At 32.7% G+C, this 24,656-nt stretch overlaps 1 protein-coding gene across 1 annotated transcript in view; it reads left to right on the top strand.

The window, feature by feature from the left end:
* NLK (nemo like kinase) overlaps window positions 1-24,656 on the top strand; it is a 129,967-nt gene that overhangs the window by 57,710 nt on the left and 47,601 nt on the right. The window contains exons 2-3 of the mRNA XM_016119155.2: window positions 15,902-16,031; window positions 24,530-24,585. Of these exons, the coding sequence (XP_015974641.1) occupies window positions 15,902-16,031; window positions 24,530-24,585 (186 nt within the window). The remainder of the gene's footprint in view (window positions 1-15,901; window positions 16,032-24,529; window positions 24,586-24,656) is intronic.

Genomic DNA, 24,656 nt, shown 5'->3' with positions numbered 1-24,656 from the left:
TTTATGATTATATAACCTACATGTTATATTAATCTCTCTGTATATATTTTTAAACTGGTAATATAAAAATTTTTAATTGTTGTTCTATACAAAGGCTGGTATGCTTCAGATCTAAACCTAGGATGGTGTTTTCCTCTCCTTTTCTCCAGCTAACTATTTTTTTCAAGAGAGAGAAAATAAGGATTACTCTTCAAAGAGTTGTGAGTGTCATTTGCTGGTGAAAAATGGATTGGGGGGGAAATAAGGTCTTAGTCATCAGATACAGCCCTACCAGGTGTTTGTTTGGGCAGCCAAATCCTCCCCCTACCTCTTCTTAAGTGAGCCCTGAAGTCACCTTGTGATAATACCCATAAATTGGCTATAAAATAAAACCCTTGTTATCTCTTGCTAGCAACATTTGAGTACATCCCCTTTCCCCAACTTGATCTGGAGTAGACATTGTTAGCTCTTAGGATCACCCTGCTCATTTAGAGCTATATTGCATTCTTGCATCATACTAGAGCAGGCTTAAAATGCCCAGAGCCAAACCTGTATGCAGCCCTATGTTAGAACACCAACATATGAAAAAAATTGTTTGCAGTGTTCGATGTTCTTGTTGTGGGTGATTTAGTTCATTCTCTTTATTGTTCTACTTGCCATAATTAAAAATCAGGAGTAAATTACAATATTTGCTGTTGTATTTTTTTCCAAAATGTATGTTTTTCAAAACTTACCCTGCATTTAAAGCATGTGTATATGTGGTTTGAGAACCTAGCATGGAATACATAGAATAATGATTTGTGCACCTCACTATACCTATTTTATTGAAAATATACCTCAAACAAGATCAACTTCTTAATTTTTTTTGTTTTTAGAATATTTTTGCATATTCAGAACTTATTCTCAACCAAATTCTATAATACAGTATGCTTTATTTATATCAACAAAATAGCATTTTCCTATACACTACTATTTTAAAATCATTTCAGTTCGTATATAATGAATATACATAAACTATCTCAAAACTTCCTTTGCCAGCAGATGCATTGCAGATTACATAACAGGAAACTCTGGGAAACAAAAACTGATAAGTACAAAAGTTATATACCAGAACACTTGAGTAAGAGACAGTGACTATCAGAATTTCAATTTGAATAAACCAAAAATTTATTGCTCTCAGTAATATAATAAAATAAATTTTTGAGAGAATGAAATGGAAATAACATTTATTTTAAATGCACAGATTTGAATACATAACTCTTTCTTAGTAAACACTTTCAGCATACATTTTACTTAAAACATCCTCTTTTTATGGTACAATAAGAAAGATATGAGTAGCAAAACATACCAGATTTTCAACCAGATAGAAAAGGGAAATACATACTATAAAAAGCTATTCTAGAAAGCTATTCACTAATTATTAGCTTACAAGGCTGGTGAGGGTAAACTGACATTTGTTCACCTCTGCATGCCTATCTCAAAGGGGAAAAAAATTATGTATAATGAACTGGTCAATCTCAAAAGGATTGAAGAAAAGAACAGTGATAAAATAGACAAAATTAAGATGAAAACTACTGAAATTGATAGTTTTGTGTAAAAATTTAGAATTTAGACTATAAAAATTTATAATACTACACAACTAGATACTTTAAGTCAGTTAATAGAAAACACAAGAAAATTTGCTGGAATCATTGTCGAATATTTTTAACATGTAATATCTATATCATATAAATAACTACTAAACACTGAAGTCTACCAGTTTATTTTGTGAAGCAGACATAATGGTGCCTGATAAGGCTAGAACATAAAAATGCAAGCCAATCTTGTTGATAAATACAGATTAAAAAAAAATTCTAAGTAAAATAATGTAAATAGAATACATATTAAAATGTATTCAACATTTAAAAAAATATATTCACCATGACCAAGTGAAATTTGGTATAGAAATTCAAGATTGCTTCAGTGTAAGGAAAACTATTACTGTAATCCATTCCATTATTAGGAGAAGTAGTAAAATCAGTTAAACTAATGTTCATTGACCTAAGATTGGGAAGATACCGTTCTAGACTTTGGGAAGGTACATTTGATAGAGTCCTTACTCTCAAGGATTGATATTTTAAAATATCCTAAAAACATTTTATAAAAATCAAAGCTTTTTCTGAAGCTTTAAAAAGTATACAGGAAATAGATTTTCCCTATATAAAAAGCTTTTCCTTATATTTTTGTAACTAAAAGTCAACATTAGCCAAAATGGAAAAGTAGAAGCATCTTGCATTTTAATCAATCAATGCTAATGTCAGCTACTATACAGATGTTTTTTAAGCAATGAAATGAAGTACAGGTGTATGCAAGAATGAAATTAAATTGTCACAGTGTAAATGATAGTTATATACCTAGAAAATCCAAGAATTCAACAGTGTAATAATTGAATTTAGGAAAATAGATTTTAAATTAAAAGTAAGTACAGTATCTGACTTACAGTGGTTTGACTTTACGATGGTGAAAAAGTGATATGTGTTCAGCAGAAGCCATACTTTGAATTTTGAATATTGATCTTTTCCAGCACTAGGGATATGTGGTAAGCCCTAGTTCCTAGTCAGGCAAAAGATCACAAGGGTAAACAAACAATACTCCACAGTGTTTATCAGGCTATAACCACACAGTCGATCAAGAAGCATCTGTATAGATTACATAACAATAAATATATACTTTTTTACAGTGGTGTACATTAAACACTTTAGCTTAATGTGTGTTATGTGAACAGCAAAATTTAATAGCAAGCATAAAAGAAGTTTGAATATATGGGGTGTTGTACCCTGGTTAATGGGAAGGCCAAATGTATCAAAGTACCTTGCTACTACTATATTAGTATATTTAATATTTAATCAAGTAAGATGCCATTATATCTTAAAGCTTTGGCACAACAAGGTCAGCATCACCTGGGAGCTTGTTATAAATGTAGAATCTCAATTCCACACCCCAGATTTAGTGAATCAATCTACATTTTAAGATTTTAAGAATTCTCGGTGATCCCTATGGACTTTAAAGTTATAAAAGCACTGTGTCTATAGTAATAGTTCTTGAATCTGCCTAAAAGTCAGGGTCATCTGGGAACTTTTAAAAATACAAATTCATAGACCCTATTATAAGCTTAATGAAATAGAGTTATTTTGGTTTTTCTAAAGCTCACTAGTTGATTCTGATAAAGTAAATTTGATAGTAGCTGCTTTAAAGAATTTGATAAAATGGCAATAAAATATATATGTGAAAAAGTTATAAGACATATTAGGTGATAATTATCAAATAATATTGGTTGAAAAATACAGAACCAAAGTAACAGTTCCAAAAATTGATTCATGGTTTATATTGTTATAAACTAATACTTCATTGCAAACATTATAGGAATTTCCAAATGAATTAAACAAAACACTGATATTAAAATAAAAGACAGAAATGACTATTTTTCTGTATTTCTTTGAATAAGTGATTAATATGTGATTTATTTGGATAAATGCAAAAACTATATAGATATCAAGGTAGGGAATTGTACAGCATAAAATCAGAATAGGGGGCTTTTTCTATTGATGAGAACTTCCAGTAAAATTTGAGTAGACATAGCTAGATCAGACATCTTTGTCTTGTTTCTTATCTTGCAGGAAAGTATTCTACCTTTCGTTGTGAAGATTAGCTCTTTGTTTTTTATGATGCCTTTTATCAGGTTGGAGAAGTTTTTTTTCTAGTTTTTTAAATGTTTTTATCATGAATGGGGGTTGGATTTTTTGTTGTTGGATTTGATTTCCTACTCATTTGTTATGGTTGTTTTCATCTATGTTCATGTTAAGCTTTAGTTTTCGTCTCTTGTGACTTTGGCCATATAAAATGAGTTGGGAAATGGTTTCTTCTCAGGTTCTGGAAGAATTTGTGAAGGACTGGTACTATTTCTTCTTTAAATGTCTGATATAATTGACTAATGCCATCTGGACCTGGACTGTTCATTGAGGGACTATTTTGAATCATTGATTTAATTTCTTGTTAGAGGTTTATTCAAGATTTCCTATTTCTTCTTAGGACATTTTCAGTAATTTTTATCTCTCTTGGACTTTTTCTGTTTCATCAAAGTATCCTGATTTGTTGGCATAAAGTTGTTCTTAACATTCCCTTATAATCCTTTTAATTTGTATAGGATCAGTAGTGATGTCCTTTTTACATTCCTGATTTTGTCCATTTTTATCCTTGTTTTTTCTTGGTTAGTCAGCTAAAGGTTAATCAATTTTTTTGACCTTTTCAGAGAACCACTTTTTATTTTTGCTTTCATTTTGATTTTACTGTTTCCTTTTGCTTTCTTTGGGTTTAATTTGCTCTTTCATTTTCTTTAGGTAAAAGATTATATATTACTGATTTGAGGCCTTTATTTTCTATATAGCTGCTTAAAGGTACAAATTTTCTCTCTAAGCATGGCTTTAACTGCATTCAATAAATTTTGATATACTGCATTTTAATTTATATTCAATTAAAAATACTTTCTAATTTTCTTGTGATTTTTTCTTTGAACCATGGACTGTTTAGAAATATGTAATGTCGTAATATTTGGGGATTTCCATAATTTATTTCTATTATTTTCCAGCTGTCTTCTGGTCACTGTTTGTATGCTGTATCTTTCTTCCAACCAATTTTTATTTTTGAATCTAAAATGTTTTATAGATAGTACATGGTTGAATCTTGTTTTTTAAAAATTAAGTCAGACATTCTCTGCATTTTTTGAAGTGTTTAGTCCATTCACATTTAGTATCATTGATAAGATTAAATTTACTTTTGGCATTTTGCTATTTGTTTTCTAAATATCTCAAGAGTTATTTTGTTCCGTCATTCTTCTTTTAATTATTTTGTTTTAAACAAATTTGTATTTCATAATTGTACTTCTTCATGTTAAACAACTATTTTTTAGTTGGCCATTTTAACTCCTCTTTATTTTTTAATCTTTTTATGGCTTTTTAGTTATTTTCTTATTGATTTAGGGAATGTAGTATGAATCTTAACTTCTGAACAATTTATTTTAGGTTAATACTATCTTAATTCCGTTAAAATTTAGCAACTTTGCTCCAATATAGTTTAGTTCTCTCTCCCTTTCATGCTATTTTTGTCATATATATTGCGTCGGTATATAAGCCCAACAATATGTTCTTTTAATCCACCTGTCTTCTATTTCTAGTTTTTCATTTCTTCTTATGGATTTGAGTTACCTTCTGACCTTATTTCCTTTCAGAATAAAGGAATTCTTTTATTATATATTCTTTTATGGCGAGTCTGATGGTAACATATTCTCCGTCATTATTTATCTTGGAATATTTTCACTTTTCTTTTAGTTTTGAAGGATATGGCCTTTTTTAACTGGATACAGAATTTTTGTGTTCCCCTTTCCCACCACTGCAAATATGGCGTTCCAACTGCCTTATGCCCTCATTGTATTGTTTTTCTCATTATTTTCAAGAGTTTATATTTGATTTGATCTGTGTTTGACTATGAAGTGTCTAGGTGCAGAACTCTTGTGTCTGTTCTACGTGTGAATATTTGAGCTTGTTGGATTTGTAGATTGTTTTTCATCAGATTTGGAAAGTTTTTAACCATTATTTTTTCAAATATTTTTCCCCCTTTCTCTCCTTTCTCCTGGTATTCCATTAGATGTATGTTAGAACACTCAGTGTTATTGCATAGGTCTCTGAGGCTGTTCCTTTTTCTTCAAACTTTTTCCTCCTTGTTCTTGAGACTGTATAATTTCTAGTTTCACTGATTCTTTCTTCTGCTGTTTGAAATCTGTTATGGGGTCATTCTAGTGGTTTTTTCATATAATATTGTATTTTCAACTCTAGAATTTGATTTGGTTCTTTTTTTGTGCTTTCTGTTTGTGCAGAGAGCCCCTGTTTGTTGAGTCATTGTCACCACATTTTCCTTTAATTCTTTAAACATGGTATCCTTATGTTCTTTGAACATATTTGTAATGACTGCTTTTGAAGTCTTTCCAAATACAACAGCTGGGCCCACTCAGAATCAATTTCTATTGATTGCTTTTTTTCCTCTGAGTATGGATCACATTTTCCCATTTCTTTACATGTCTTGTAATTTTTTTTGTTAAAAACTGGACATATTTGATAATCTATTGTAACAACTTGGGATCTGATTCCTCTTCAACCAACCCCCTCCCACCTCTGACAGTTGTCATTATTGTTGTTATTATGTATGTTTGATTGTATTTAAGTTAACTCGACTGGACTTTATATGCAAATTATTTCTCTCCTGCGGAGTGCAGCCACTCAAGTTTCCACTCAGTTGTTTTGTTTTTTAATTGTTATTTTTTAATTTTTAGCCTGGCCTTCTCGGAGTCCCCCTTATGTCTATATAACTTAATGGTCAGTCAGTGACTGGTTAAAGATTGTGTTCACTCCTCTTGAGCCAATAAAACTTCTACCCTTTGCTAATCTATCTGTGAGTATGTTAAGGAGGTCATCTAGTTTTCCAATTTGTTCAGGCTTTTTTTTCTTCTGAACCTTTCAATTTTTCCTTCATACAGTGGAGGCCTCCCAATCATTGATGGATATGTGGAGATCTTAGACCCTGTCCAGTCACCTCTGAGCATATATGCAGGCTCCAGTTAGCCAGGGATATGTGGAGACTTTAACTAGTACCCCTGGTGCTTATTTCTAGAATCTCCTTGTTAAATTTCTGAATTTGTTAGTCTACCCCTCTTCCCAGCTGGGACAGCAGCCTTAGGCTAGCAAAACTGTAGGCTTTCTTTGTTCTTTCCCAGTCAAGTTTAATACTTTTATTCTCAATGCCATTGGGTGTGTAGTTTTTACCCTTCACTTCAGATCACATCAGCAGCCTCCGACAGTGAAGCTTCTGGTTTCATGGCCAGCTCTGCCCAGGTACAACTAAGGCATGGGCTGCGCTTGGATGGTAGTTGGAGAATGGGCAAAGAGCACAGCCCCTAGCAATAATGCCACTGACTTTCACTGTTCTTACCCAAAGTTCCACAGTTTTTCATAAATAAACACTTTTAAATTTATTGTTTGATTCTGATTGTTTTCTGGAATCCTGAAATGGTTGTTTTTGACACTTTCGTTCAGTTTTATTGTTTTGGGGGGAGAAGATTTGCTGACTTCTTCAGTTTGGCACAGCTGGAAGTCCTGCCTCCTGTTTTGTATTTGTAATATTTCTGGTTTGGGTTATTTTTTTTTAAAGGCTAACTAATTAAAAACCTGAAGCACACATATATATTGTAGCTGCTTCAGCATTTTGATTCACAATGGAAGAAGTTAAGAGATTGTGATTAGATTAGGGGTGGGACTGTAATTCTGCTGACAGCACTCTCTTGTGGAATGCTTCTTAATAGCATATTCTTGTGTAATGATGAAGAAAACATTTATTTTTTTAGGCAAGCAAATTCCTTTGGAAATCTACCAAAACATAAGAAAGATATTATGTATACAGAATAAACCAGTGGCACAAGGAACAATAGGACAAAATCCATTGGGTGGTATAGATGTATATCTTTATGAAAAATGAAAGAATCTCTTTAAAAATGACTCATACAGATTTCAATCTAAAATGCTTTTTTATGCTTGAAAATTTGACTGGAAAGTTTGTCTTCACCTTTTTAGTAATGTAACAACACATGCAGAAATGCACACAAAATAAAATACACAGTTCAGTGATTTATCACAAAGTACACACCTCTGCAGCCACCATCTATGTGAAAAATAGGGCGTCCCCTATTGTTCCTTCTGCTTCCCTTCAATATTTTCCCTCCTCCTCCAATATAACAACTGTCTTAACATTTATGATAACTACTTCCTTTAATAGTTTCTGTCTCCTAAATATGCATCCCTAAACATCAGAGTTTATTTAACTTTGCTTATATTTTTAATATTATAGAAATGAAATCTTACAGTATATGTTCATCTGCAACTGGTTTCTTATGTTCAAAACTATGTGAAATTCATTTGTTGTTTTGTGCAGCAATAGTTCATTTTAATTGCTGTTGAGTATTCTGTTGTATGAATATGCGACAACTTGTTTATCCATTCTACTGTTCATGGTTATTTGGGTTGTTTCCAGTTTTATGGGTATTACGGATATGCTACCAAGAACATACCTATGTGTGTTTTAGTGTGTAGGTGTGCACATTCTTTCGAATATATACCTATGAATCTGATTGCTAGCTCACAGTGTATACGTATCTTCATTTTAGTATATAAAACCAACTTTTTCCTAAAGTGATTATACCAATTTACATTCCTACTAGCAGTCTATAAGAATTGCCATTGCATCATAGTTTCACCAAACATTTGGTATAGTCAGACTTTTAATATTAGCCATTCTGGTGGTTAAAAATACACTCTTATTGTGGTTTTAATTTTTATTTCCCAAATGACCAATGAGGTTAAGCTTCTTTTCATGTTTGTTGGCCATTTGGATTATCCTTTTTTATAAAATGCCTATTCAAGCCCTTTTTAAAAATTGATTTGTAGGAGTTCTGTATATATCTGGATGAAAGCCCTTTGTTCTTTATATGAATGTTGCAAGTATCTTCTACTATGTGACTTGCATTTTTACTCCTAACAATGTACAGATTTGAAAAGTTCTTGATTTTTAAAGTAGTCAAATATATCAATTTTTTTGTTATGATTAATACTATTTGTATCCCTTTTTAAAATTTATTTATTTAAATTAGTTTCAAGTATACAGTACATTGGTTAGACATCTATATATTCATAAAACAATCCCCCCAATTGCTCCTTTCCTCCCCTGGCCCTCCACCTAGCCAACATATTAATGCTAACTGGATTCTTAATGCCGTGCTCCCCACCCCCATGACCATCTATCAACTACTGATTTGTACTTCTGTAACCCTTCATTCTCTACCCCAATATCATGAAGTTACTTTCTATATGTTACCGTCTAAAAACGCTATGGTTTTGATTTTCATATTTATATGTACAGTACACCTGGAGTTTATTTTTGTGTATAGACTGAAATAGAGGTGAAGGTTCGTTCTGTTTTTCCATATGGATATCTAGTTGTTTCAATACCATACATTGAAAAGAATGTTGTCATTGTAAGGTCCAATCAGGAGAAAGAAATTATACAAGTTATTTAAACAGTTTAATATGAGGAGAAATTTGCTAATTAGGTGTAAAGTTGTAACTAAAGCTTAAAGTGAAGTTGTAGGTAACTTGAAAAACCAAGAGAACAACACTAAGGTATCATGAAAGTAAGTAGCTACCACCCCTCTACAGCTGAAGAAATAAAGGGAAGAGATTGGAATTATTAAGACTTAGAACTCCACACAGCAGAAGTTCAGACATCTAAGGAAAAGATACTAGAACCCTACTACTGGTATCTTGGGGAGGGGAATGCAGTGAGGGTGGTTCTATAAGTGTTGGGAAAACTATAACATGGTTCAACTGCTATTAGAGGCACTACCATTGCTCAGAGTGAAGAAGTATTGCTAGGGTGACACAGAAACAAGAGATAAACAGGAAGCCTGCAGGAAGGAGCAAGTCTCTTTTTCTTCCTCCAGTCTTGCAGTCTCCCCTAAAGCCCGCTGTAGGCAGAGCCTAACATGGAGCTAGTTGGCAAAATCAAAGTGGTTTGCAGAGTGTTAGCCTCAGTAGTATAGACAGTATTTAGACAGATGGGTTTGAAGCTGAGAAACAGAAGTTTAAGGCACAATGTTCCCAACTGTAGAGACACCTTTATCATAAACCAAGTGCCTATGTATGTGAGAATCTATTTCTGGGCCATATTTCTCTTTCATTGGTCTGTTACACCAAAGTTATTTAAATTACTGTAACTATAATAAGTTTTCATATCTGGTAGAGCAGTTTTTCTCACCTTATTCTTCCTCAAGAGTATCTTCGCTGTCCTTGGTTTATTTGCATTTCCATAAAAACTTAAACTAATTTGTCTACAAAAAGACCTGTTAGGGTTTTGCTTGGAGTTTCACTTAACCTATTAATTAGTTTGGGGAGAATTGAATTGAGTTTTCTAATCCATGAATATGGTATGTTGCACCATTTATTTGTCTTTAATTTCTCTCAGTAATTTTTTTAGTCTTTGTGTAGAAGTCTTGCATAGCTTTTGTTAGTTTTAATCTCATACTGAGTATTTTTGGTATTATAAATAGTATTGAAAAATTTCTTTCATTTTGAAAATTTTCAAACCTACATTTTCTTTTACTTTTGAATAGTTAAACCTCAACCGGATTCAATAATTATCAAGATTGGCTTCATTTGATTTCAGTAATACTATTGAAATGTTTTTAAACAAAACTTAAATCTCCTGTCATTTCACCTATATATACTTAAGTATACATTTCAAGAAATTATGGACATTTTATTTATAACCATAATTCTAAGCCATATTGAAATTTCACCTTTTGTTTCAAAAATGACTTTTATTGGTATGTTGGGACAGTTTGATTTTAACTAGCAGCGTATTAGGACTTAAATTTTATGCTAAGTAATTTAATAATTTCATCTGATGACCTTTATGAGCGTTCAGTTATACTAATAGTATTTACTTCCTAAGTAAATATTTACTTTATAAATATTTTAATAAATATTAGCTTAATCGCTCAAATACTAAATGGTAAAACTCTATGATAATTAAAAACATTTTTTTTCTCATAATGTGAACTTTCTGTTTTTAAATTCATTACAATTTTTGACATTGGCAAAGCCATAGTGTTATAAACCTACCATGCAAATAAAACTTTTTTGCTTTCATTTGGTATTTCTATATTTATAAACATAGTGTGCAACAAAAATTGCCATTCTTTAATTTTTTTAAAAAGTTCATATTCCTTACTATTCCTTTTTCTGAACATATATCTTTCAGAAAATCACCAGTGCAATTAAAAGCAAGCACATGTTTGTGTGACATTGTTTTAGTTTTGGTTACCCCTTGTAACCCCTTCTTGCCCAAAGTGTTAAAATGCAAGAAGGAGATGCAGTTATGAATTATTTTCCTTTGTGGGCTTTTAAAGAAACCTTTCCTTCATTGCATCTGGTTTTCCTACCCATACAATATTCATAGGTCTGTTTCTAGGAGAGGGCTAGGGCTAGTGGGCCATGAAAACTTCCTAGATTTGGCAGACTAGGCTTTGTCATGTTCATCCTCTAACCTGAGAAAAATCCCCATTGAAAAGATAGTGTGGCAGTTTTCCTGCATGCAGGTCAGACTCCTCACAGAGATATTTGACAGTAACTAAAGAAAAAGAGTCTCTATATCCTCCCAGCATCTGCAGTAAGAATGGAACTAATTAATTTGTGGTCTAAAGAACAATAAAATATTTCCAAGACAACAATTAGCATAAAATTATTTTCACCTATATTTTAATTTAACCAGTAATTATTGGTTGAGGAATTGTGGAAGCCTTAAAAGTTAGATCTTATTCTCTTATAGTAAGTGTTTGAAAATAAATATGACAGCCTGATACATATGGCTTACCTGTTCCTTATTCCTCCTCTGTTATCAGGACCCCAGATGTCTCACTACAGATCAGAATATCTGGTACTACCTCACCTGCTGGGATCATTGCTATGTATATTTATTTAAACACAGAGTTAGAGGATCCTTAAGTTCATATTTAACTCTTTCAATAGAATGTAGATGTTTTCTTCTCTTTAGCAGTGGTGTTAGGATAGGAGAAAAAGAATGAACTATTTTACAGCTTTGGATTAGCTACTGTATAAGGCCTTTTTTCTTTGTAATAGCTAATTTACAAATTTGAGGATCATTTGATAAGTATCTTTTTAAAAAGGAAAAGAGTCTCTTTCCTATATATAGAGCTAACTCAGAAAATACCAAATTTGGATAAACATTAAAAAATCAGAAAACCCTTCATTGCATCTTCATTACACACACACCCCACATACCACACACCACACACACACACATATATATAAAATAATCTTTTTGTATGTGTTTTTAGGTGGAGGGAAGGAAGCCTACAAGGTTTTTTCTCCCAAATAGTATGCAACTCTCTAAATTATGTCATAGTGCACACAAACTATAGGCCATTAAAATTCTGTTAGACCAGAGAGACATAAAAATAAATTCATTTTCTAACCTGCAGTAGCCTTGAACACATAACAAGGACTAAGGACTAAGGTATAAATAAGGTACATTTTCTAGACTTATTTGTTGTCAAGAATTTTGCCTCATAGTTGGCTATTGTTTTCTTAAGCAGATTTAATATAAATACAAGTAAAAATAACTTTTAAGGAAATGAATTTCTAAAGGAATGTGAAAGCAATAATATAAATATTTAGAGTCTAGGAGGTTCTGTTATTGAGATGTGTACTGTATTGACATAGTAATTATATAGCAAAAATATAAAATATTGCTAATTATAAGTTTATGTGAATAGAATTAGAAGAACCTGATTTCTTAATCCAAGTTGAAGCATTCTAAGTTACTTTAATTCCTTTGATCAGAGACATAAACTTTAAAACTGCTAAAGCATGGGGAAAAGATTCTTCACATAAAATGAAGGGGCGTATAATTTCTTGGAGATTCTTGCTAATACTAATTTAAAGATGTTGTAACATTCTAGTGCCTGGGAAAGTGTCCCCATAAATTTTACTCTTGTTTCATTCCAACTCATCTGCTTATCAGTAATTTAAGCAAATTTGTGGCAATGGTCAGTTTCCTGAGATTAAGAAAACTCTACAACAAACAACCATACCAGATCCAAAAAGCTTCCTGTTTTGGTATTGTACCCTATTGACTGACTCTGTTTCTTTCCGAAAAATGGCTTGTGGATTCTTCTGGCAAACGGTCGAACTTGTATTCTAAGTGCAGAGAGGAATTGATGCACTCTGGACAGATGTAAGAAAGAATTCTTTCTTAACAACCCTTAAAACTTTATTTTTAATATAGTGTTTGCAGAATCAAATGTTAATTTAATACTTAGAAAGTAAGTTATGTTAGTATAACTTGAATGCTCATGGAAGTAATCAGATAAAATGACAGATATACTGTTTTATTTAGGGCATCCAATATTTACTAGAGAAGGTAACTAACCAGTAAGGGAATTATAGGTGGAAAGACGGCTCCTTTTTCCTGAAATGAGGAATGTTGCCCTAAATGTTATTTCATTATTTTTACAGCTGGAGCTTCATTAGCAAGGGCATTGGAATAAACAGGGTATTGCAGCAGCAGAGAAACTAAGCACAGCAAGCCTTTCAGTAACAAAGAAAATAAAAGAATTCCTGTGTAACAGGCTTCCACTCTTATCTGTGTTCTGTGGTACTGTTTGTGCTGAACTAAAGCATCCGTTACCTCAAGTTAAGAGAGAACAAACTCAACATGGCGTGAAATTACTGCACAGCCATTCACATTCATTAGAGTTATATTGTTACTAGCCATAGGCATGACTGACTTTTGTACGAATAATAAAATAAAATGCTGCTTTGTGAATTTTTACCTTAGAATCTTACAGGGCACAGTTCTAACCTCGAGCCAAAGTAGGTTTATCTTAGAGCAGCTTTCCTCACCACAGTAGGGTCATGACCGTTAAGTCAAGTTGGAAAAGGAGTATTGCTGAATGAGGCCTTTGGAATGGGCATTGTGTTAAATCAATTTACTCATTTTTAAAACTAATATTTGTTGTGCAAGTATTAAAATTATTAAAGTACCATTTGGTAGTCATCATAGTAATAATTGATTTAGGCAAAAAATCGTAAATGGATGCCAAAGATAGTGAGTCAAAGTTTGTAGAGGAAAAGAATATTCACACAGTTGCAAAGGGATAAAATAGAAACTTTTCAGTGGGAAAAAAATCTGACAAACCTCATCCAATTGATCAAAGTGAGCGCCGGTAATGAGGAAAATTGACATCATGTGCCTCCTAAAGTGATGCACTGAGAAGATATCACTTCTGTGTCATTTCTGTTAAAAATACACAACCTGAATCTAATCATGAGAAAACACCAGAGAACCTTAAAATTAAGGAATAGCCTACAAAATAACTGGCCTATACTCATCAAAAATGCCAGTGTCGTGAAAGACAAAGAAATGTCAAGTAACTGTCATAAATTAAAGAAGACTCAGGAAACATTGACATCTAAATGCAACATGTGATCCGAAATTTTCCTTCCTTGCTATTTCATTGACAATTCTCTCTTATAGTTTCCAGTACAGAAGTTGTGTATTGAAACAACAACATATATATCTTCTGAATTAAATATTATAATTTGGTTTCCTTCCTATTTTATTTTTCTACTTTATATGGATTTTAAACAGTGGTATGGATTTTGGTTGGTATTTTTTAAACAACAGTTAAGAATGTTAGGTCTTTGGCCTAGTTGGATTATATTTCAAGCTATTTAAGAGTTAAAAATAATACTTAATTGTTTTACCAAATTTTCAATCAGTGGAAGAAAGAAGAGTTCTCACGCTATTTAAAAATACTAGAATGCATCATTTAAAAGTTTCGCAAGTACTTAGGGAAGGAAATAGTGATCACTAAGATTAATTTATAAAGAAGTCATAGTATTCATAAAGAAGCTTGATATGGTTTTTAGATATGTAGGTAACAGAAATGCTTTACTTTTAAGAAGGCAAATTGATGAATGTCTGATTTCCTCGAGCACAAGATGGAGAAATTGAGTGATTATAGTTAATTAGATAAGTAATTCAATAACCATACCTAAGATTAATGATTGGATGCCAGTCGTTGATGGTTTCTAGTGTTGTTATCTGTTGCAGAGATCTATTCTTGATTCTGTTCTAAACTTTAATAACTTGGATAAAGGCATTTATGACATACATAACAGATTTTTTAAATGACACAAATTTAAGAGGGGTAGATAGCCAAAACATTGGATGACTGAAACAAGAACTGAAAGATCATGGTAGCTGGGAAAGATAGGTGGGAATCTAGCAAAATAAATCTGACAGGAATAAATTATACAGAGATAACCATTCATAGATGATGTGTGGAAGGAAAGAAAACTTCATGTTAATTTATGGAAAATGAGTTTGTCAGATGGCCAATTGTCCATATTTACCAGATTTATCTATTTTGTTTTTTCTAACTGTTTGATTTAATATGTATCAGTTTGGTCCAGTCATAAAAATGGAAACCACACTAATATTTCAAACATAGGGGAAGTATAAGGAATTGATTATACAGATGTTAGAAGGCCAAAAGAGTTTTAAAAAGGGAGACACTGAGCTATTAAAGAAATAGTTAATTACAAGAGACAGCTATCACACCAAGAGCTGAGAAATAGAAGGGACGAGGTTATAACCTAGAAGCTATAGCTATAAAATGACATGCAGTCTTCTGAAGAGGGGACACTATTCAACTACTGATAGACTGAAACCCTTATTACTAAAAGCTATTGATTTGTATAAGGAACTGATATATTTCATTTATGTTCTCTGTGTTGAACTAAATGTGATAACATCCGAGTGGATATCTCTACCATCTTGAATATGGTTCTGAAAATAAAGCATAAAACTAATTTGACCTCAATCATCTTAATGTTCTATACTCCCCACTCCTACATGCGCCAGTTTTAAAAATGGCTTTGCCACTAATAGTCCTCCTACCTCAGATGTATTGTTAAGTAACCTCTCAGAAAGAGTAATTTTCATAGAAAAATAGAAAGAGATTTTGAAAATAAATAAAAAAATATGGCAAATATGTGGGCTAAACATTCCTTTTGACTATAGATGTGTACTTTTTAAATCTTTCTCACTGACGCCTTAAGCATTCATTATTAAGTGGATTTACTACTGAGTTTTTAAGATAAAGTTTTATCATGCTCTGAAACGTTAAAGAACAAAGTTTGGAATTGATTTCTTTGTTTGTTTGTTTTTTTTCCTTTCCCCCTAAATATTGCTTCTTTAGGTCAGTAACAGATCCAAGAGATGGAAAGAGAGTAGCACTCAAAAAGATGCCCAACGTCTTCCAGAATCTGGTCTCTTGCAAAAGGGTCTTCCGGGAATTGAAGATGTTGTGTTTCTTTAAACATGATAATGTAAGTGAAATTGGCATTTGAGATTAACTATTTCCTAAGCATGCTTAATTGTATCAGTAAAGAGCAAAAAAGTTAAAAAGGGGATGCACTAGTTATTAATGAATGGGTTTGGAAATCTACATTTTTGTGCATAGTGAGCAAGTTTAAGTGAACTTTAAGATTTATTGATTGACAGATAAATATTAATTGATATAAGGCAAATGTTAATATTTAGCTGAGGAACAATACTAATAGTCAACATAAAAATAGAGTGTAATATGTAGTCTGGGTGATTTAAAGTGAAAATAATTAGCCCTTGATTTTAAATGTTTTATTTTTATCTTTTAATATTTCTAATCAGAGATTAAGTTAAAGATGTGGAAAAACAGATTCTCCTCTTAAAAAACAGTATAGCTCTTAAAGTAACATAGGTTAGCTTTTTTATGGCTGTGTTTAGAGTTATCAAGACTCATGAGCGAATAGAAACATTGTGGTTTGAGAGATAGCTTCACCTCAACTAATCCTGAATTAAAAGTTTGGTACGTGTAAAATTTATGTGGGGAATGTTAGCATTGGACTCAGTTTTCAGTTTTATGTGAAAAGAAAAAATTCCTCACATTCTGCATTTGGTACTCAATTTATGGTATTTTAATTGCCGGAGTAAAAACTTTATCAAAAAAAAAAGTTAATTTCTTGTGAGTCTCATTGCTTGTTTGCATAGTAACCTTTAGAACTTTGGCCAAAGTGTGTTTCTCTTTCAGAGAGAAATTTGTATAAGTTTGAAGTATTTGGTAAAACTAGGAATATTAAACTTATGTTTACTTGAAACTCCTTGGTTTGACATATTTCATTTTAATGATTACTCCTCTTGAAATCCATTTTCCTCAAACTTGAAAAAAAAGTTATCGCTATCTTTCATTTGATTGGAACTGCCTAACAATGTTTGTTTCAGTAACTTTGAAAATACCATTCAAGTTTATGACTGGTTCCTCGAGTTTTGGAAATGATTTCAAATGATATCTAGTGCCTGCCTAGTTATTTTTTTCTCGAATTTGCCTGAGTACACCTTAGCATCAAATAGTACAAAACTGGTGTACGTTGTCAGAGACTCAAATAAAGTTATCTATGGTGAAGAAATATTTTGAAGGTAGTATAGGAAATTTGCTTACTGTTTCAAATGGTTTATTATATTCAAACCCATCTTGGCTTCTTTCATAAAAGAGTGATGATATATTAGGCTATTATCTGTATATATTGGTATCTTTTCTCATGACTCATTCCTATAGAGCAGGAGTTCCCCCCCCCCCCACCACCCCACCCCCTAGCCCAGGCCGTGGACTTGTACCAGTCCATGACCTGTTAGGAACTGGGCTGCACAACAGGAGTTGAGCAGCAAGCTAGCAAGCAAAGCTTCATCTGTATTTGCAGCCATTCCTCAGGACTAGCATCACCACCTCAGCTCCACCTCAGCTCCATCTCAGATCCTCAGGCATTAGATTGCATAGGAACACTGGTCCCTGGTGCCAAAAAGTTTTGGGGCCACTGCTATAGTGTAATTAATTAAGTCACAAACCTAGTATCAGAGTGAATAGTACAAGGAAAGAAACACACTGAATTCTTAAAAATCACACCTTTTGAAACACAACAACTGTTTGGTACTCCCAAGCTCTATCATAAGAGAATGCTTGTGACTTCTTTGGTTTAAAAGTGAGGCAGTTAGTTGAAGATGAAGATGACATGGCACCACCACTTTATACATAATGAATTTATGCTGTGCTCTGAGATCTATCTTCAAAAGCATCTCAGGGCCAGCACATCTGGTATGTGTGGAATGCCAACCTAAGAGGCAACTGATATTTGACGTAGTTAAGGCAACAAATGTTTGTTAATTATGTACTGTGTACAGAGTATAGTGCTAGGTCATGTGGAGGGTACAGAAAAAGTTTAAAACATGTTCGTTTCTTGAGGGAAGGAGACTAGGTGTTTAACACATTATTATGTGTCAGGAAGTGTGCTAGATGCTTTATATACATTAATTCATTTAATCCTTAAAAATTTTGTCAGATAGGGCTTTACAGAAGAGTAAACCAAAGCTTAGAGTTAAGTAACTTGCCCAGGGTCAAAGTGGTACAAGATTGGAATCTAAATCTGTCTTACTTGAGAGTCCATATTCATTAATTCTATAAACTTTTATTGTACACATCCTATATCTCTAAACTACGTTAGCTTCTAAGGGTTTCTACCTCCAAGGAGTTTAGTAATGTGATAAATACTATGATAACAGTGCTGTGGAAAGACTGCCTGCATGGTTAAACATTAATCCAGGACAGTTTGTGTTCTCTGAGTAGCAAAAAGCTGGGAAACCAAACCTAGAAGTGTATTAGAATCACCAGGTAAACCTTAAAAAATGTAGATTCATGGGTCTCATCCCAGACATACTAAATTGGATAAACCTAAACATGCCAGGCATACTGGAATCTCTGGGGTTGAGACCCAGGTAGCTGTATTTTTTTAAGTTTCTCAGATGAATGTTGCCAGAAAACTACCATAAAATTAAGGAAAAGAGAGAAATTGTTGTGGACTTAGAAGCTCAAAGATTATTTTAAAATGGAGAAGATAAACCTTACTTAAAATGATTCTTTTGAGATTAAGATTTGATTGAATAGAAGAAAGGAGTGTCATGATACAAATGACATTTAGAAAGATTAACCTGGCTGATGTAGGAAGGTCAGATTTCAATTCGGATGATTTTTTATATGTCAGAGAATAGCCGCAGAGCCCTGGGAGGCTTCGGGTTTTCTTTTGAACATAACCTACCAAGTCACTGTATCAGATTCATTGATTTCAGGTGATCTGACTGATTGAGATACACACATTTTTCCTCCCCTTAAAGAACAGGTTGTTTATCATCTTAAAGGATAGGTTCACCTTGATGTAACTTCAGAGAAATAGAAATGGGTTTAACTTTCCAAAGATAGATGTCATTTAGGCTTATCACTACTGTCTAGCCGGAATCTGAGCTATTATAAAATCTGGAAAAATATTCTTTACCTACCTTTGTGCATGTGTGTACCCACACATAATTGTCATATTATCAACATGGAAAAGGAACGATTCAGTGTTTTCAATCTTATACTCCTTTGGGAATCTAATGAAAGCTATGAACCTTCTTGGAAAAATGCACATACACAGAATTTTTATGTCACTTTAGGCTTTCACTAGTCCTCTAAAGCTCATTCCGAGCCCCCTTATGGCCCACTGATTTCTGCTAAGAACTCCTCTATTACAAGTCTTGAGCTTTTTCTTGTCCTTGGGCAATAGCATTAAGCACACGGTAGGCAGTCTATTAAGAGAGTGAGTAAACGAATGAAAATAATAGAAAAAGAAATCTCAGTGAACTTTTTCCTGAAGTTGCTTTTTCCCAGTCTTTTAGTGCTGGACTGCTCTAGAGAGGAGTAGAGGCAGCAGTGAGGAGTTAGTGGAACCAAAGAAGGGTCATTCATTTTCCTTTGTATAGTCTAACCTAACTCAAGGCCTCTTTGGGTTCATAAATAGTATAAAGAATCATATCAGTATGGGACCAATAGGACCCTTCTCAAATCAAACATACTGTTTAGCTGTAGACATTATTAATGCTGATGCTTCTGCTGCTAAGGAGTGTGAAAAGGCAAAGGATGTTGTAGATTAGGTTACTTTTGAGTAAATTTGGTTTTGTGTACTCTGTGCCTAAAATTTATGGTATTGGGCACATTCTTGATACATTTAAAATAATACAGCCTTTCATTTTCATGGATTGGAAAGCTCATTGTTATTAATAGGCATATTCTCTCAGGTTGAACTAGATAGTCAGTGTAATCCCAGCCAAAATCCCAGCAGGGTTTTGTTTATGTGTATGTATAGAAATTGAGAAACATTCTGAAGTTTATAAAAATGGAAAAGTCCTAAATACTCAAGACAATCTCAAAGAAGATGAACAAAGTTGAAGATTCACACTTCCAGACATATGAAGCCACAGTAATTAAGGTAGCACCAGGCTAGACAAATAGATTAATGGAGTAGAACAGGGAGTTTGTAAACTGACATACACATATATGTTCACCTGATTAACAAAAGAGGTGCCGATACCCCAGTCCGTTGGGGAAATAGATAGATGGCCACTTCAGTAATCAGGAATTATATGAAAAACAGGATATGAAAAACCTCTTTCACAACATACATAAATTAATTTAGAATGGATCATAGACTTAATGTGAAAGGTAAGATAATAAAGCTTCTATAATAAGACATAGGAAAATACCTTCATGATTTTGAGATAAGCAACGATTTCTTAGCTGGACAAGGAAAGCACTGACCACTTTTTTAAAAAAGATTGTTAGACTGGGCACCGTTAACATTAAGAATGAATGCTCATCAAAAGTTAAAAGAATGAAAAGACGATCAAAGACAGGTATCCAAAAAAATTGTTTTCAGCATATACAATATAATAAAACAATTTTAAAAATAAATATTTAGTGTTTTAGGAAGTTCATTAGGAATACATATTTTACTTGACATTTTTCAGACTTTAAATTCTGTATCTAAACATATATGTTATTTATAAAGAGCTTCTTACAAATAATTTTTGCTCATAAGTAAAAAGACTTAAGAATATCACAAAAAAACTATAACCAAATGGCTAGTAAGCATGTGACAAAGTGCTCAAAGTTTTTAGTCATCAGAGAAATTTAAATTAAAACTACAATAATATATTACTGTATATCCATCAAAATGGTTGAAATCAAAAAGACTGACCATACCCAATGGTGGCAAGGATGTGAATCAACTGAAATGCTATCATTGCTGATGAGAGTGTGAATTTGTAAAAACACTTAGAAAAACTGAAATCTTCTAAAGCTAAATATACACCTACCCAATGACCCGGTAGTTCTACTCCTTGCCATACTCAGGACAAAACAATTGCATATATCCACCAAAAGGCCTATACATGAATATATTTATAGAAGCTTTATTCATAATACCTAGAAATGGGAAACACCCAGATGTTATCTGATACCCTGGATAAATACATTATGTTTTATTCCATTCATATAATGGTATACTACACATCAATAAAATGGATGAACCACTGATCTACACATCAACCTGGACTTATAGTTAAAAGGCATGTTCTCTCCATGTTAAACTATATGTTCAATGTAATCCCAACCAGGAATCTCATAGGCATAACAGTAAGTGAAAGAAGCCAGTCTTATGAAGACTGTACTCTTCAAAATTTTATTTGTTAAAGTTGAAGGACAGGAAAAATCAGTGATGATGGAAATGAGATTACTGGTAACCTCTGAGCAGGAGGGGTTTTGACTGGGAATGCTTGATTTCTTGATCTAGATTTTAATCATGGAGTAAAAATTTATCATATATACTTTGTAAAAAAATAATAGAATTATACACCTAGGATTTGTGTACTTTACTATATGTTACAACTCTAAAAAAAAATAATCATAAAAATATAGTTTCTGCCTTAAAGAACTTAAATTGTACTGGGGATTTGAGAGAAGGGGAAGGGAGTAGTTCCTTTGCTAATATGAGATTTAACTCAGTTCTATATATACAGCTAAATTTCTAGTCTCTATATTAAGAATTGAGGTTATTCACAGCAATTGTTTTATTGATACAGGACTGGCTAAAAAAAAAAAAAACTAAGTCATTTACTCATCATGTAACCAGTTTATAATGAATCTTCTAACATCACACAGGTTAAAATTCCAAAAAGCAGCTACCATAATGAGCTTTTGTCTATTTTGTAGAAGATTTGAGAAATGTGCTGAGACACTGTTTGGTAATGACCATTATTTAAGCTTTAGTTTATTTTTTTTTAATTTGTGTGTGTGTGTGTGTGTGTGTGTGTGTGTGTGTGTGTGTGTGTTTGTGTTTGAGATCCTTTGAAGAATTGGTGGTATTTTGGAGTACACTGTTTTTGTTTTTGTTTTTTACATGTCAAAGTCTTTACAGCCATCCTCCTATATTTACATCATAAGGCTAATCTAACACACTTTATTCCCACAAATAATAGTAGAGTCATATATAGAAGGACTTGAGCTATTTAAATAGGGAGTCAAACATGAAGTTTGGAGTTTGAAACTCTCCTACTATTCTCAGTTACTCACTTCTGAGATTCCTGGATCATTTCTACTGGTCTTAGCACTGTTTCTGCCACCTCAAAATACTTTTGAATGCCATCCTTTGATAACATTTTTAGGTAGAAAGAACAGGAGTAAAAAACAACAGGTGTTTAAAAAATTCCAGGCAGAGTTTAAAATATTGCTTCTTTGGAGCTAACAATCACAGCTAAATGCTTTAGTGCAAATGTCTAACCCTGTTTTCTATGGCTTTTCTACAAAAAGCCTCATCAAATTTGGAGTAAGAAAGCTTCATTCTTCTCTATCAAGGTTTAAATATATGGTTGTCACTTTCCTCTAGATACCCTCTAATTATAGCAGATAGACTTGAAGTGTAAAATAGCTTTGTCTAATGGACGCTGTCACTCATTGCATTCTGTTTTCCTGCAAGACAGGATGTATGTTGTTCAGATACAGAGTTTTGAGTCCGAAAGATGTCAAGTAAAACACTAATTTCTAACTACCTTCCTCAGGCATCAGATATTCATGCTAAAAATTGTTCTATCACATAATGAGAAATGAATTTACATGAATTTGTGACACTGGCTAATTATAGGGTTTTTTTAAATATAGAAATGAAATAATTTATCTTTTATATGATAAAAATTATTCTTTGAAGAAACTGGAAAATCTGTTATTTCCCATTTGTACCAAGATTCTGAGTATAAACACTTTAATTCAGAAAGGAAAGATATATGTCCTTTATAAAACATCCAAACTATTTTAAAACCTTTAACTGGTTTTAAAGTAAGTGAAGGCTTTTTCATTACAGGAAGTTTTAGTTTAATTTGAAATTTTAAAATGACAAATGCTTGGCTGAAAAAAGAGTAACTTTTAAAATGAACAAGATTTCTTCCACATGTAAATGCAAGGGAGAAAGAAAAGGGGATGGCGGAGACATCTATGGGTTAAAACTTAAATCAGTCATACTGTATAAGTCTTATTTAGCTCCCAACTTTGACTAACAAACTTAAAAAAGGAAGGGGGGAGGGAGGGATGAAAGAAGGAAGGAAACTGGACATTTGAGCACTGGATATTCAATAGTATTAAAAATTAAATTTTTCATTTTACAATTATTTTAAAGTTTTTATTTTTTAGAGATACTGATGTGTGGCTGAAATAAATCTAGTATTTGCTTCAAAATTATATAGGGAGCGTGAAGGGTATAAATGAAACAAGAATGGCCATGTATACATAACTACTAAGGCCAGGTGTTGATTACATGTGTATTCTTTATATGTATTCTTTTATGTTCGAAATTCTGTTACGAAAAAAAAATTTTTTCTCAATAAACTAAGCTGAGGATCAAAAAATTTGAACTTGTACCACTACACAATTTATTTCTTGTTAAATAACTTCTTCCATATCCTTTGAGCCTGGTACTTCTCGTTATCAAGATATGTTCACATTCTTAGGTGTGACATCATAAATGAGACTTGAAAGAGTAGCTAGACAGCTGGTAGGGGAAATAGGCTTATTCATTTCGTTTCAGTGGCAGAAGTGACATTGGTAGTATGCTACTTTTATAAAGAACTTGCGTTTCAGATGCCTTAAAGTCTTTTTTCTCCCCCACCCTAGTGACTTCTTTTTTTGTACTTGGAATAAAATTCAAAACGCTTAACATAATTTAAAGAAATTTTGTGTAATATATCACCTGCCTTTCTCTTCTATTTTTTTCCCAACCACTAAGTTCCGTAAGCACTGGCATTTCTGTTTCTAGAATCTTCCTGGTTCTTACTTGCCTCAGTGCCTATTCTCTGCCTGACCAACTCCTCCTGTTCAGCCTTCCACTCTTAGAGTAGTGTGACTTCAGGGAAGTGTTTTCTCACCATTCCTCTTTACTTTTTCCTTTCATAATAATAAATATCATAATTATATATTTATGTTACTATTTGTTTAATATCTAATTTGTTTAATTTGTTTAACCCGAGAGCCTACAACAGTGCCTTCCAGATGGAATGCATTTAGTAAACATTTTTTGAACAGAGGAATAAAAGAATGAATGGTAGGTGTGGCTCCTCATACTTTGAGAGCAGCACCAATTGTTAAAAAAATAGGGCATTTCTTTCCAACACTCTCCTATGCAGGGGTTCTGGTAGCATGTGGTATAACCCAGTTGCCTCTCTCGTTTGGTTTAGGTAGAATTATTTTTTAGATAGTAGGTTTACAAACTCATCTTAAAGTGTACAACTATTTCTTGACTGATAAATTTAGTTAACTTTAGTGGGCAGTCGTAACTAAACCTTAAATCATTAAATTGTTAATAGTATTTACATGCATATATGTCATATGTTGTTTCTTTTTTAGTTCTCTAAATTTGACTTTTTTTCCCCCTTTTCTCAGGTACTCTCTGCCCTTGACATACTCCAACCTCCACACATTGACTATTTTGAAGAAATGTATCCTAACCAGGGAATAGAAAAGAAGGGGACCATTTTTTATTAATTTGTTTATTTAGCACATTTCGGGA

The sequence above is a fragment of the Rousettus aegyptiacus genome, unplaced genomic scaffold, assembly GCF_014176215.1.
Source record: "Rousettus aegyptiacus isolate mRouAeg1 unplaced genomic scaffold, mRouAeg1.p scaffold_m13_p_6, whole genome shotgun sequence".
Lineage (NCBI taxonomy): Eukaryota > Metazoa > Chordata > Mammalia > Chiroptera > Pteropodidae > Rousettus > Rousettus aegyptiacus.
This window is presented reverse-complemented; position numbering and strand designations above follow the sequence as displayed.